General features: G+C 46.2%; 1 protein-coding gene across 1 annotated transcript in view; it reads left to right on the plus strand.

Moving 5' to 3' along the window:
- Positions 1-1,971: 1,971 nt before the first annotated feature.
- Positions 1,972-16,280, plus strand: part of NPTN (neuroplastin) — a 110,717-nt gene continuing 96,408 nt past the window's right edge. Inside the window, exon 1 of the mRNA XM_034783721.1 lies at positions 1,972-2,203. Coding sequence (XP_034639612.1) covers positions 2,116-2,203 — 88 coding nt within the window. The 5' untranslated portion in view covers positions 1,972-2,115. The remainder of the gene's footprint in view (positions 2,204-16,280) is intronic.

Genomic DNA, 16,280 nt, shown 5'->3' on the forward strand with positions numbered 1-16,280 from the left:
GTCGCTACCGGGCAAATTAGTCGAAACAATAGTTAAGAATAATTGTCAGACACATAGAAAAACATAAACTGTTGAGCAATAGTCAACATGGTTTCTATAAAGGGAAATTGTGTCTTACTAATCTATTAGAGTTCTTTGAAGGGGTCAACAAACATGTGGACAAGGGAGATCCAGTGGACATAGTGTACTTAGATTTCCAGAAAGCCTTTGACAAGGTCCCTCACCAAAGGCTCTTAAGTAAAGTAAGTTGTCATGGGATAAAAGGGAAGGTCCTTTCATGGATTGAGAACTGGTTAAAAGACTGGGAACAAAGGGTAGGAATTAATGGTAAATTCTCAGAATGGAGAGGGGTAGCTAGTGGTGTTCCCCAAGGGTCAGTCCTCGGACCAATCCTATTCAACTTATTTATAAATGATCTGGAGAAATGGGTAAAAAGTGTGGTGGCAAAGTTTGTAGACGATACTAAACTGCTCAAGATAGTTAAGACCAAAGCAGACTGTGATGAACTTCAAAAAGATCTCACAAAACTAAGTGATTGGGCAACAAAATGGCAAATGAAATTTAATGTGGATAAATGTAAAGTAATGCACACTGGAAAAAATAACCCCAACTATACATACAATATGATGGGGGATAATTTAGCTACAACAAGTCACGAAAAGGATCTTGGAGTCATCGTGGATAGTTCTCTGAATATGTCCGCGCAGTGTGCAGAGGCGGTCAAAAAAGCAAACAGGATGTTAGGAATCATTAAAAAGGGGATAGAGAATAAGACTGAGAATGTATTATTGCCCTTCTATAAATCGATGGTACGCCCACATCTCGAATACTGTGTACAGATGTGGTCTCCTCGTCTCAAATAAGATATACTGGCACTAGAAAAGGTTCAGAAAAGGGCAACTAAAATGATTAGGGGTTTGGAACGGGTCCCATATGAGGAGAGATTAAAGAGGCTAGGACTCTTCAGCTTGGAAAAGAGGAGACTAAGGGGGGATATGATAGAGGTATATAAAATCATGAGTGATGTGGAGAAAGTGGATAAGGAAAAGTTATTTACTTATTCCCATGATACAAGAACTAGGGGTCACCAAATGAAATTAATAGGCAGCAGGTTTAAAACAAATACAAAGAAGTTCTTCTTCATGCAGCGCACAGTCAACTTGTGGAACTCCTTACCTGAGGAGGTTGTGAAGGCTAAGACTATAACAGCGTTTAAAAGAAAACTGGATAAATTCATGGTGGTTAAGTCCATTAATGGCTATTAGCCTGGATGGGTAACGAATGATGTCCCTAGCCTCTGTCTGTCAGAGGATGGAGGTGGATGGCAAGAGAGAGATCACTTGATCATTGCCTGTTGGTCCACTCCCTCTGGGGTACCTGGTATTGGCCAGTGTCGGTAGACAGGATACTGGGCTAGATGGACCTTTGGTCTGACCCGATACGGCTGTTCTTATGATGGGGGGAGGGGGGGCTCTGAGCTCGGGGAGGGGAGGAGGCACTAAGGGGATGTAGCAGGGATGGGGGCTCTGAGCTGGGGGAGGGGAGGTGGCAGTAAGGGCTGCAGCAGGGAGAGGGGGATGAGCTGGGAAGGGGAGGTGGTAGTTAGGGAGTGCGGCAGGGAGAGGGGGCTGAGTTGGGGAGGAGGCACTAAGGTGCTGTAGCAAGGATGGGGACTCTGAGTTGGGGGAGGTGGCAGTAAGGGCTGCAGCAGGGAGAGGGGGCTGAGCTGCGGAGGAAAGGAGGCATTAAAGGGCTGTAGGAAGGATGGGGGGGCTCTGAGCTGGGGGAGGGGAGGTGGCAGTAAAGGCTGCAGCACGGAGGGGGGCTCTGAGTGGGCGGGAGGGGAGGTGGCAGTGAGGGGCTGCAGCACGGTGGCCGAGCAGGTTAGGTGTCCGTGTTGTCACGTGACACAGGTCACTGTCTCCCAGACCCCGTCACGTGAGCAGGCAGCTCTGTGGGTGGAGCTTCGCTCCCTCCCGTTTCGAAGTCTCGCGAGGCTTAAGGCTGCGGTAGGAGGTCGGAGGCAGAAGGACGGAGTCGGTCGTTGTTTGCTTCTCGTTGTAGCCTCCCCTCCCGCCCCGGGCCGTGTCGTGCTGTGTCCGGCCTGAGAGGAGGATGTCGGGTTCCGGGTCGCTCCCCCTCGCGCTCTGCCTGTTGCTGACCGCCGCCAGCCTCATCTCGGGTCCCGCCGCAGCGCAGAACGGTGAGTGGGAGGGGAGCAGAGGAGGCGGAGCGGGGGCTGGGAAGCAGGGTAGGGCACGGGGGAGGACGGGGTACTGGGGAGAGGAGGGCTGGGGCGCGGAGCACGGTATGGGGGGGCTGGGGAGAGGAGGAGGAGGAGGAGGAGGGGGGTGGGGGAGCAGGGTAGGAGAAGGGGGGGCTGGGGAGCGGGGGAGGTCGGGGAGGGGAGGGGGGCGGGGGGGGGGGGAGGCTGAGTTACCACTTTAAATATTCTCTGCCAAGATATAACTATATAATTTAAAAAGTATACTTGTGTTAATAGCTATGTGAAAACATGATGCCTTGGGTCAATTACTCCACTTAAAATCTCTGATGGCCCTTTTGAGCCTGTTCTTAATAGCATAACCTGTTCATGCAATGGAAATATTATTTAAACAGTCAATGGAAAGGCCAGTGTCTTCAGATAAATACAGTCTGCAATGTCAAGAACCATAGCTTTAAATCACAGCTGCTTTCTGAATTTTTGTATCTCAAGGAGCTTCTGAGGCATTTAATGCCCTATGCAGCATGTGAGGTGCTCCTAGTAAAATGGAATGTCTCTGTCCGCCTACTAAATCTGCATCTGCTGAGCTGCTTTAAATGATTTATAATGAATAAAATTGTAGTTTCTTAGCAACCAAAGAGAGATCCTCTGATAGGACCATAAAGAAAAAACTGTTTGTTTTCTCATAGGGTAGTGTGTGCTAAATCTAGCATAGCAAACATCTCCCTGGTGTGAGTGCATGATAGTGACAGTGTAAAGCAGGGCCAAGAGGCTGGGTTAAATGAGTGAAACATTAACATTTCAAGGAAGGTCATGCAGAGCTTATAAAAATGAATAAGAACATAAGAATGGCCCTATGGGTCAGACCAAAGGTCCATCTAGCCCAATATCCTGTCTTCTGACAGTGGCCAGTTCCAGGTCCCACAGAGGGAATGAACAGAACAGGTAATCATCAAGTGATCTATCCCATGTCGCTCATTCCCAGCTTCTGGCAAACAGAGGCTAGGGACACCATTCCTGCCCATCCTGGCTAATAGCCATTGATGGGCCTATGTGACATGATGAGATGTGATCCTAAAGCTAGTGCAGGGGTTCCCTAATTGTCGTATGTGAATTTGTTGGAACTGGAACCCTGTAACAGGGTGTTCTGTCCCCTTTAAAGAGGTGGAACCTGAGGCTAGCCAACCCCTGTTCCGTGACCTGATTCTTTAAGGAAACAGGTGTTGAAGAGAGCAATGGACTGGCACCATCTGTTAATCAGGTAGATACTTCCTTAATGTAATATCCAGTGGGTAGGTGAGGCTCAGGAGGAGAGCCTGGAGAGAATTGCAGGGGAACATTGAGTCAGGAGGGAGGCTCCTTGGGATGGGAACCAGAAGCAGAAGGGAGATAGTACAAAGTAATGCATGTTGGAAAACATAATCCCAACTATACATACAAAATGATGGGGTCTGAATTAGCTGAATTAGAAAGAGCTCTTTGAGTCATTATGGATAGTTCTCTGAAAACCTCCGCTCAATGTGCAGCAGCAGTCAAAAAAGTTAACGGAACGTTGGGAGCCATTAGGAAAGGGATAGATAATAAGACAAAAAATATTATAATGCCGTTATATAAAGCCATAGTACACCCACAGTGTGCAGTTCTGGTCGCCCCATCTAAAAAAAATGTATGTTAGAATTGGAAAAGGTACAGAGAAGGGCAAAACACATAATGGGGGGTATGGCACAGCTTCCATGAGAGAAGAGATTAAAAAGACATGGACTGTTCAGCTTGGAAAAGAGACAACCAAGGAGGGATATGATAGAGTTCTATACAATCATGAATGGCATGGAGAAAGTGAATAAGGAAGTGTTGTTTACTCCTTCATGTAACACAAGAACTGGGGGTCACCTAATGAGATTGACAGGGAGCAGGTTTAAAACAAACAGGAAGTACTTCTCCAAACAACGCATAGTCAACCTGTGGAACTCGTTGCCAGGGGATGTTGTGAAGGTCAAAAGTATAAGTAGGTTAAAAAAAGAAGTAGATAAGTTTGTGGAGGATAGGTCCATCAGTGGCGGTTAGCCAGGCTCTGGGTGTTCCTAAGCCAGATGCTACGACTGGACAACAGGGAATACTCACTTGATATTTGCCCTCTTCTGTTCATTCCCTCTGAAGCATCTGGCACCGGCCACTGTCAGGTGACAGGATAGTGGGCTAGATGGACCATTGGTCTGACCCAGTATGGCCGTTCTTATTGGTGTGCTGGGGGAGCCTGTCTGAATCATAGCCCAGCTCTAACGAGAAGGGAGAGGGGCCCAGTATGAGAGTCCAAAGTTCACAGGAGCCTCTATGATCTTGGGCTGGAGCTTGGACACTGGTCGGCTGGGGAAGCATATTTGAATCACAGCACGGCTCCATGAAGGAGGGCTTTTATGAAGGGGGAAGGAGTTCAATCCAATAACCAGGGCAGGAGGAGACCTGTGGGAAAGACTGTCCCTTGAGGCCAGGTCCTGCAGTGGGACTGACAGAGCTCCCTGGCTCAGAGGGAACTGAAGAGGGGATCTGGGAACCTGAAGCCTTGGAACAAGGGTGAATTGGAGCTGAAGTTTCCTGGTGCCCAGGTAAGAATCGGGAATTCATTGTCAATAGAAATCAATCCAGATGGTTTCCTGTCAAGGAAAAGGAAGAGATGATTAAACTGTCATAGGGTTGGGCACTCAATTTTGAATTTAACGAAGTGCTGCTCAGTAACTTGTGGTTAAGAAGAAGAGAGGACTTTAGTCTGATACCTGACAGAATTTTGGGATTTTTTTGATGCCCTTCAGCACTAGGTATCTGTGCAAGCATTCCGCCCCCCGCCCCCCCCGATTAAGAACATAAGAAAGGCCGTACTGGGTCAGACCAAAGGTCCATCTAGCACAGTATCCTGTCTACCCTACCGACAGTGGTCAATGCCAGGTGCCCCAGAGGGAGTGAACCTAACAGGCAATGATCAAGTGATCTCTCTCCTGCCATCCACCTCCATCCTCTGACAGAGGCTAGGGACACCATTCCTTACCCATCCTGGCTAATAGCCATTAATGGACTTAACCACCATGAATTTATCCAGTTCTCTTTTAAACTCTGTTATAGTCCTAGCCTTCACAACCTTCTCAGGTAAGGAGTTCCACAAGTTGACTGTGCGCTGCGTGAAGAAGAACTTCGTTTTATTTGTTTTAAACCTGCTGCCTATTAATTTCATTTGATGACCCCTAGTTCTTGTATCATGGGAATAAGTAAATAACTTTTCCTTATCCACTTTCTCCACCTCACTCATGATTTTACATACCTCTATCATATCCCGCCTTAGTCTCCTCTTTTCCAAGCTGAAGAGTCCTAGCCTCTTTAATCTCTCCTCATATGGGACCTGTTCCAAACCCCTAATCATTTTAGTTGCCCTTTTCTGAACCTTTTCTAGTGCCAGTATATCTTTTTTGAGATGAGACCACATCTGTTCGCAGTATTCGAGATGAGGGCGTACCATCGATTTATATAAGGGCAATAATATATTCTCAGTCTTATACTCTATCCCCTTTTTAATGATTCCTAACATCCTGTTTGCTTTTTTGACCGCCTCTGCACAGTGCGTGGACATTTTCAGAGAACTATCCACGATGACTCCAAGATCCTTTTCGTGACTTGTTGTAGCTAAATTAGCCCCCATCATATTGTATGTATAGTTGGGGTTATTTTTTCCAATGCGCATTACTTTACATTTATCCACATTAAATTTCATTTGCCATTTTGTTGCCCAATCACTTAGTTTTGTGAGATCTTTTTGAAGTTCTTCACAGTCTGCTTTGGACTTAACTATCTTGAGTAGTTTAGTATCATCCGCAAACTTTGCCACCTCACTGTTTACCCCTTTCTCCAGATCATTTATGAATAAGTTGAATAGGATTGGTCCGAGGACTGACCCTTGGGGAACACCACTAGTTACCCCTCTCCATTCTGAGAATTTACCATTAATTCCTACCCTTTGTTCCCTGTCTTTTAACCAGTTCTCAGTCCATGAAAGGACCTTCCCTTTTATTCCATGGCAGCTTAACTTACATAAGAGCCTTTGGTGAGGGTCCTTGTCAATTGCCATTAAAAACAAGTATAGGACAAACCTCAGTGTAGAACTGGACCTCTAACAAACTTCTTAGTATCTCACCTAACATAGCAACCACTGTATATTCTGTGAAGCAAGCACACCCTTCTCATTAATGGCACTTTAAAATTTTTCTCTGAGCTATTCAAAATGTTTAATATTTTTCTTGATTTTAAACTTTGTAAAAAGTAAACAAAGTAAATTTTGGCTCATGTTCAACAATAATCCAGATTAGAATTAAGCAGGAATTTCAAATTTAAATTAGACAAATTAAAAAATCAAGCCATGAACTTAATTTAGCGGCATATCAAAATATATCAAAACATCATTTGACATATTTCATTGTTTTCTATAATTTGAGTAACATGACCAATATAAATTAATAATGGATGCTTTTGATTCACTGTCTAAAACTCCAAGATGTTTTATGTGGTACATGAACCAATAAAGTTTGTGAACAGTTGAACTGGTTATCTATCTATCTATCTAGGTGGGTTCTGCACCCAAAAAATATACAAGTGCAGTTGTAAAACACTGTAAAAATTAGCTAGTGTATATTAAAACATAGTTGAAGGTATAAATGCTGTAGGACTTAGAGGTTTTAGTGCAGAAAGATGGGACTGCGGATATATGCACCTTCTGAAATATAGATCTAAAAGGAAGACAATCACTTACTATAAGTAAGGCTAAGATTTTGTCACGCATATTTTTAGTAAAAGTCACGGGCAATAAAGAAAAATTCATAGCCAGTGACCTGTCCATGACTTTTACCAAAAATGCGTGACAAAATGGGGAGCTTCAGGCTCCCTACACCACCAGGGGGGCCTGGCTCAGAGCTGCAAGGTTCTCTCCCACCTCCATTTCCCCCCCCCACTCTGGTGGCTCCAAGCTTGGGGCACCCCTGCCACCTGTAGTGACTTGGAGCTCCAGCGCAACCCTGCCGCTTGCGTTGGCTCAGAGCTTTGGGGTTCCTCCTCTGCGCATGGTGGCTCCGGGCTCCAGGGAACCCCCGCCTTTTGCGGTGTCTCCATGCTACGGGGCGCCAGCAGGGGGCTGGGATTTGTGGGGCAGCCCCCAGAAGTGCCCAGAAGCCCTGCCATCTGGGAGCAGCAGGGCACCCCTGCCTCTGCCCAGCAGCTCAAGTCACGGAGGTCTCTGAAAGTCACGGATTCCATGACCTCTGTGACACAAATCATAGCCCTAACTATAAGTCCCTGGTTTTGAATGTTTTCTTCTGGCTTGCAAAGGTTATTGTTTATAGCATTTACTTTGCAGAGGGATGCGACTATTACCTTGTCAACATAGGTTAGTTCAGTTGACTTGCCTCCTACGAATTGTTGGTTTAGAATAACTAGTGAAGATCCCTTAACACGCTTATTTGAGAACCTCTGCCAAATAAATAAATGAATGGACACTTGGAGAAGATATGAAATCTTTAACCTATATTGCCATGTTGGGAAGTATGAAAACAGAAGAGATGGCATCACTGCTGAATCTTATAATGTGGCTAGAAATCCCCCCAACCTTTCAGAACCCATTTAAAATGGATGAAAACTGTAGGCTTTCCTGGAAGACCAAAAATGTGCAAAGCTAGAAGCTAGGATTTTTAAGAGAGTCTAAAGGGGTTAGGTGTCTAATTCAATGGGGAATAGGCACCTAACTTCCTCAGATCCCTGTAAAAATGCTGGTTGGAATGTGCTGTGGATAAGTCTGACCTCCCGTCTGTCAGAGAGATGCTGTCTGACTTTTGTGGTCTGATTACTTTCCAGGTGTCATCTCTATTGGGTTTATCTGTCTCTCTGTTACGTTTTCTATTTTATGTATGTGAAGTGAGGGGAGCATTGAGTTAAATGGGCCATGTGCTTGTAGCTGTTGTTTCATAGAAATGGCAGGCAGGATGTAGAATGATGGGATTGGGTATAAATCTATATACCATTATATGACTGCATGCAGATCTGCAGCATAAATGTTTCCTTTGGTACTCACTGTCACAGTCTTCAGATTAGTGAATGTTGACATAAAGCTGGGGTTAGGGCAGGCTAAAGTGTTTAGCCCTGTAGTGAACTGATCATGATTTCTGTTGCTGGCATAAAGGCCTAGCTCAGGAGTCTCAAACACGTGGCCCGCGGGGTGATTTTCTGCGGCCCCTCGCAGCCCCCCCGCCCTCCCCCAGGGTTTACCAGAGCGGCTCCGGCCAGACATGCACCAGGAGGAGGGCAGGCTCCCTGCCTGCCCTGCCCTGCGCAGCTCCGGGAAGAGGCTGGAACATGGGGAAGGGGGGGCGGAGGGGCTGTGTGTGGCTGTTGCTTCAGGCAGCGCCCCCAGCAGCTCCCATTGGCTGGGAAAGGGGAACCGTGGCCAATGGAAGCTGCTGGCAGCAGTACCTCAAGCAACAGAAACACACAGCCCCTCCCCCCCACGTTCCAGCCTCTTGCGAGGGCAGGGTAGACAGGCAGGCAGGGAGCCTGCCCTGCCCCCGGTATGCGCCGGGCCAGATCCTGCCCCCCGAAACCCTCCTGCAGCCGAACCCCCTGCCCTGAGCCCCCTGCCGCACCCTGCACCCCAACCCCCTGCCATACCCTGCACCCCTCCAGCATCCCAACCCACAGCCCTGAGCCCCGTGCCGCACCCCTCCTGCACCCCGACCTCCTGTCGTACCCTGCACCCCTCCTGCACCCTGACCCCTGCCCTGAGCCCCCTGCTGCACCCAGCACCCCGACCCCCTGGCCTGAACCCCTTGCCACACCCTGACACCTTGCTGTACCCTTCACTCCTCCTGCACCCCACACTCCAACTCCCTGCCCTGAGCCCCCACCACACCCCTCCTGCACCCCCCGGGGGTAGGGAGGGGGCAGAGTTGGGGTGGGGATTTTGGGGAAGGGGTTGGAATGGGGGCAGGGAAGGGGTGGGAAGAGGCGGGGCAGGGGCTGGGCCTCATGGAAGGGATGGAGTGGGGGCGGGGCCGAGGGCGGCCGGGGGGGCGGTATCAGTAATGCGGCCTGCAGGCCAATGTACTAGTTCTCATGTGGCCCTCATGGTCATTTGAGTTTGAGACCCCTGGCCTATCTAGCTAGTCAGGTAGTATCAGGCATTAGCATAAAGCAAGTCCTTTTAGTCACAGAACTAGAACCCTAGTTCAGGCATGTGGTGTTTGGATGGAGTGGACTAAGCTCATTAATTAGAATATTTATTACTTAGTACGCACCCATCCCAACTTTTCAATTGGAATAAATGAGGTTGTCCCAGTATTTGATAGGTTAGAGAGATGCCTTGAGGTTGTGCTCAGTTGCAGGAAATGTAGATAGCCTTACTGCAGAGTTCAACTTACCTATGCCTACACTGGCAATTGAATGACAAAACTTTTGTCTTTCAGAGGTGTTAGCCCCCCCTACCCCCACCCGAAAGACAAAAGTTTTGCCCCGACAAGCGCCAGTGTGAATAGTGCGTTGTCGGCAGGAGTGCTCTCCTGCCGACAATGCGAACACCACTCGTTGGGGGTGGAAGTTTTTTGTTGGCAGGAGAGCTGACAAACAGTGGCTACATTGCATGACTTTTAGTGGCACGGCTGTAGCTATAGCCTTAATGTCACAGAAGGAAACTGGTTTGTTTCTTAACGAATGTGCATTGCTACTAATAAAATCAAAGATCAGTGACTTAAAAATGCAACAAAAACAAATCACTGTACAACTTGAGTAGGTCTACTTAAGTATTTTCAGTTTGATAACTTGCTTAGAAATGTGACTTTTAAATACAATAAATATTGTATTCATGCCTATCATGCTGAAGAATCCCAAAATGTTTTACGAACTATACCTAGGTATCATACTATCTATTTGAAACCTAGTCATCCCTGTAGTAAAAGGTTACAATGTTGCTGTGCACTGTGAAACACTGTAAAGTTTAGGACAGGAAGTTAAAAGTAGCATAGCAGTTGAAATTGAAGAAGACATTGCCACAGTATTTTGATGAAACAACTTGCTTCTCCAAAAATGCTATGGAGTCTTGAATGGCTACAGGCAAGAAAATCTCTGCTTTCTGTCTCAGACAAAAGATTGTCATTTATTCTGTAGGGTGAACTTAAAAAAAAAAAATTACCGTGAAATGTCCTCTTTAAATGGGGAATAATAATTTATTATTCCTATAAAGCTCCAATAGAATTTTAAATTATTAAAGTGTTTTTTAAGATTGTGTATGCAGATTCTAAAAATGTATCATATTTGAAGCATTTAGAGAAATTGACATTCTTGCAATTTAAACTTGCATGCTGGGAATACCTGGGAGAAACTTGTCAAGTTTTGCAAGACTGAGTGGATGTCTACTCCGCAATGTCAGCTAAGGGTCAGAGGGACTCAAGCCCACTAGTTCAGTGATTGCAAGCCTGAGCTTGAGTGTCCACACTAAATATTGACCCTAGGTTTAGAATTTCTGAAGCCAGGTCTCTCACCCATGCTTGGGCGTCGACACTGCATTACACAGACCTGAGTCAAACCAGCCTATCCTGAGCTTCCTAGTGCCCTCCTCAGCTGTAGCTGCTTTAGCCCTTTGTTTGTGGTGCAGTGTGGGAAAACTTGACTGTCTACCCCACACCTCGCAGGAAGTTGTCACAGCCTGCCAACATATTCTGCCATGCTGTCTTTTGGGTCTGCACACACTCAGCAACATAGAAGAGTCACCATTTGAAGAACTTGTCTTGGTTGTCAGAATATGGACAGAGCATCTGTGAGACACTGGTGGACATTTAGGTGGTGTTTTATGACCCTACTGAAGTCATCTTTTGGAGAAGGAGGAGTATGCAGACATGGCCAACTCGATGTGGCTGATGCTGCTCGTGACTCCTGGTATAGCTGCTGATACCCCCTATGTACACCAGCACTTCTGGAGCAGGACCACAAGCACAGACTTTTGGGATCACATTGTCATGCAAACCTGGGATGACCTGAAGTGGTCCAGAGCTTTCTCAGGCAGAAAGCTACATTTCTGGAGCCATCTGAGCAGCTTACCACAGCTCTCCAGCATCACAACAGATGCATGAAGGCTGGCTTGCCTGTCCAGAAGCAGGGGGGTTATAACCATCAGGAAGCTGTCTGCCCCAGACTACTACAAGTCTGTTGCTATCCATTTTGGTGTTAGAAAGACAGCTGTGGGTAAAGTGGTTGCCTCAGAAACATCTGCCATCAGGCATGTGATTTAACCAAAGGTGGTGGGCATAAACAATATATCTGAAATAACTGCTAGTTTTGAGAGAATGCGGTTTCCAAACTATGCTGGGGACATTTATGGAACTTATGTACCCATATTTGCCCTCCTGAAGGAGCACGTGAGTATGTAAACTGTGAAGAATACTACTCCATTGATATGCAGGCCCTTGTGGACCATAGAAGCTGATTTATGAATGCCAGCATGGGCTGTACTGGAAAAGTTCATGATACTAGGGTTTTCCGCTGATTGGGAGTCTACCTTTGTGGTCAAGCTGGGACGCTGTTTCCACCAAATGACATTTGTCATAAATGGAGTTACTGTCCCACTGTTAGGCTAGGTCTACACTGGGGGGGGCGACCTAAGATACACCGACTTCAGCTACGTTATTTGCATAGCTGAAGTTCCGTATCTTAGGTCGACTTACCTGGCCGTGAGGACGGCGGTGAGTCGACTGCTCCCGCTCCCCCGTCTACTCCATTTCCGCCTCTCGCCGCGGTGGAGTTCTGGAGTCGATGACAGAGCGATTGGGGATCGATTTTATCGTGTCTGCGTTAGACGTGATAAATCAATCCCTGATAGACGTACCCTGATTCTAGGGACCCTGCCTATCCCTTTTTGTTTTGGCTTATGAAGTCATATCCTGATCTCAGGGAGTCTGGCAAACGAAGGTTTAATTACACTCTCAGTAGGTAGAATGGTTGTTGAATGTGTATTTGGCAGGGTGCCGTTTACAGAAGTGCTTGGATTCCAGTAGAATCAGTGCTGTCTGCGTTACTGTGGCTTGCTGTGTTCTTCACAAGCTTTGTGAAATCAAAGGTGAGCCATTTGCCCCTGAATGCACCTCTGACAGTAATGGATTGCTGAACTGGTACACTCAGCCAGAAAGTTCACCTGTCACTGCCTGGAGTAGGATCTGCCTGGACAACAAATCGGGGATGGTCTGTGCTACCATATTATGGACTTGCATGGGCCAATGGAAGAGGGAGAGTAGTATGTTTCTGAATGTGTTTATATAACAAAGTTAACAGTAAATGAGGAACTGTCACTGTATGCAGTGAATGGGGGCTGGGGAGTGATTGCCATGATTTTTAATTATGGATGAGATGGGAGGTGCACTGTGTCACAACAATTGTGGATTTTCATCATGGATTGATGTAAATAGATGTATTGAGAAATTGTGTTTGGAAACAACTTCCCAATTGTGTTGTATCCTGTGTTTCTTTTTATTATTCAAAATACACATTATATGATGTGATGCAGTGATGGAAATAAACTTTCTTCAAGTGTTTGCTCATGTCAATTCCATTCTAGGTGTTCACGCGCACATGTGCGCAGTCATCAGAGATTTTTGACTTAGTGGTACACCTCTACCCCAATATAATGCCAAAAAACCTTACCGCGTTATAGGTGAAACCACGTTATATTGAACTTGCTTTGATCCGCTGAAGTGCACAGCCCTGCCTCCCCGGAGCACTGCTTTACTGCGTTATAGCCGAATTTGTGTTCTATCGGGTCGTGTTATATCGGGGTAGAGGTGTATCTGTAGGGCCAGCTGTGGCGCTCCCTTGAGTGCCACTCTCATGCGTCGGTATATCAGGCGCCGCCAGCTCTATGCCCTTTCAGTTCCTTCTTACCACCCGTGGTGGTTAATTGGAACGCTTTTTCTTACATAGCAAGGGCTAGTGGTTTCCACCATCCTTTCTGGTTCACAAGCATAGACACGTTTGATTCTTTTCTTCTCACCCATGCCAATCCTATCTTTAAATCCCACTGGACGTTGCTCTAAAATTGTTATTTGAACCATGATTGTATCCCATCTTTACTATTGTAGCCTTGTCCCCATACCTCATGCCCCTACCGTCCAGGGGAAAAAATAAGTTTTGCATCACTAGATAGGTGTCCATCTTCTCTTCAGATTCATTCATTGTGGTTTCCTTTTGGTTTCTATATCAAATTCAAGTCTTGTCTTTCAAAGTTCACATAGCTTGACTCCTGGGTGTCTCATTGGCAATCTTTTTTTTTTTGGGTCACACCCAAACCACATGTCTTATTTAACCTCCACTTTGTCTCCTTTCACTTTCTGGGCTTTATTCCTTGTGGTCCCTGTGCCTAGAAACCCCTTGAAGAACCCTCAAATTGCTTGTGATACTGTCCAAAGCAACCAGTTGCTTATTGTTGCAAACTATGTCGCCCTCTTCCCCAACCACACATTTTAACTTACGTTTCAACTGAAGCTGTTCAGGGCAGGGCCATATCTTATTTGGCTATAAAGTTCCATGTTGTATAAACAACTAAAAAACACCTAGGTAATTAGTTAGTTAATTAAAATACACTCAGCTCATCTTTAAAGTTGTACTTTTAAGTTGGAAATAAACTGGGGGGGAAAAAAAAGCTGATTTTAATCAGTCCAAGGATTAGTAATCATACATTGATTTGTTTATGTACACTCTCCTGGATTTAGAAAGCACATACGCTAATCTTTTGATGTCGGACCTATACTATGTGGTGGTTGCTTTTTAAATATATCCTGGATCTGATGGGATGGGAAAAGCAAATTACCCTCTTCCTCACTAAAGTAAAGTTGTCCCATATCCAGATATAATGTTTAAAAGCACATTTATATAGTGCTGTATTGTACACATGGTTTTACTAACCTTGATTAATACATATTTCATGACCTGAAGAGCTTACTCTTTAAGAAAGAAAACAAACACAAGAAAAATTGGATAGAATTTTAGGAAAAGGAGAATGTGGGGTTCATTGTGGACGAGCAGCGGGGGTGCTTGAAGAGATGAGCTTGAAAGGGGGGAGAGGGCTCTTGGCAGGCAAGGGAAGTTTGAGGCTGTTTCATATATGGGGTAACAACATGACAGAAGGTGCTGTTGAGAGGGGAGAAGGAGTAAAGCAAACATATTGGGAAGAGTGCAAGATGTGGGATGAGGGGCACAGAATTGGGGCAGACAGGTAGGGCCGAGACTATGTAGGGCTGGGGTGGGCAAACTTTTTGGCCCGAGGGCCACATCTGGGTATGGAAATTGTATAGCGGGCCATGAATGCTCACAAAATTGGGGATTGGGATGCGGGGAGGGTGAGGGCTGGGGGTGTAGGAGAGTGCTTCAGGCTGGGACCGAGGGGTTTGGAGGGAGATCAGGGCTGGGGCAGGGGGTTGGGGTGCAGGAGGGGGTCAGGGGTGCAGGTTCCAGGCGATTCTTACCTGAAGCAGCTCCCGGAAGCAGCGGCATGTCCCCCTTCCAGCTTCTACACGGAGGCGTAGCCAGGTGGCTCTGTGCTCTGCCCTGTCCGCAGGCGCTGCCCTGGCTGCTCCCATGGGCCACGGGAGCTGCGGGGGCAGCATGCGGAGCCCCTTGGCTGCCCCTACACGTAGGAGCTGGAGGGGGGACATGCCACTGCTTCTGGGAGCCGTGCGGAGTGGGGCAAGCCCCCGACCCCACTCCCTGTCTGGAGCACCGGAGCGGGGCAAGCCCCGGACCCTGCTGCCTGGTAGGAACTCAAGGGCCATATTAAAATGTCTGGAGGGCCAGATGTGGACCGCAGGCCCTAGTTTGCCCACCCCTGATGTAGGGCATTGTAGATGAGTATCTTAAATTGGATTAAGATGAGAAATCAATGGGAAATTGAAGAAAGGAGCTGATTTGATCAGAGGAAGGGGATGGTCATTGTAGTTGCAGTGTTTAGGACAGAAATAAGAGGAGGTCAAAGGCAGAGGTTAGAGAGGTTTAAGTGATGGAGGTGAGAGAGATCCACAATGTGAACAAAAGGTATTTTTTAGCAATGATGTGAGCGAGGAAAGAGCAGATTTTTGTGCTATTATAGAAACAGGATCAGTAGGATTTAGCAAGAAACAGGATATGGTGGAGGAAGGAAGCCTGATTACATTAAAAGTATGGTCTGGGAGATGGGAAGAATAGAGGTGTAAATAGAGAAGGGGGAAAAAGCAGAGGGGAGGGACAGGGTGGAAACAAATTTGCTTTTGGGGAAAAATAGTTTAGAAGGCAGTTGAACATCAAGAGTTTGAGGCAGAGAGTAATGTGAGATTTTGGCCGAGAGGAGATGTCAAGGTTAGAGAGGTAAACTTAGGAATCATCAGTATCAAGCTTCCATCCCAAATAATGGGAGTAGATGAAGGTGACGCTGGTGAAATACGAAGAACAGAATCCTGAGACTGCCAGCTGGTAGGAGGAAGAGTGAGGAGCCAGCTATTAAGGGAGATGGTCAGCAAGGTAAGAGCATAGTTCTGGAAACCAAGAATAGAGAGTGTGGAGGAAAGCAGAGTGTCTAAGGCAGCAAAGAAATGGCAAATTAGGATGAAGTCTTAGATTGTTTGTGTGTCAGAGCAGTTTTAGTGAAATGGAGAGGTTTGGAAAACATTCTGATGGGGATCAAGGAGGGCTTGAAAGACACATTGAGATAGATCAAGCAGAGGAAGCAAAGGGTAAACAGCACATTACAGGATATTCAGATACAGCAGACTAAATTTGGGACTCCAAATATTTTGACAAAGTTACTCTAATTTGTATTAGTAGGACTCTTCCATCTGAATTTCTTATAATGGAATGAAATAATGAACATGGAAATTGTAGCTGTACTGTAAACCAGATAGTTACCAATTAAAGCAAAACCACAAAGACAGAATCACTAAAGCAATCATTTAATATTCTTAGCATGATGGATTATGTTATGTTTGTAGAACAGTGTGTAACTGAAAACTCTTGAATCTGGGAT

This window comes from Trachemys scripta, chromosome 10 (genome assembly GCF_013100865.1).
Source record: "Trachemys scripta elegans isolate TJP31775 chromosome 10, CAS_Tse_1.0, whole genome shotgun sequence".
In the NCBI taxonomy this organism is placed as follows: Eukaryota; Metazoa; Chordata; order Testudines; family Emydidae; genus Trachemys; species Trachemys scripta.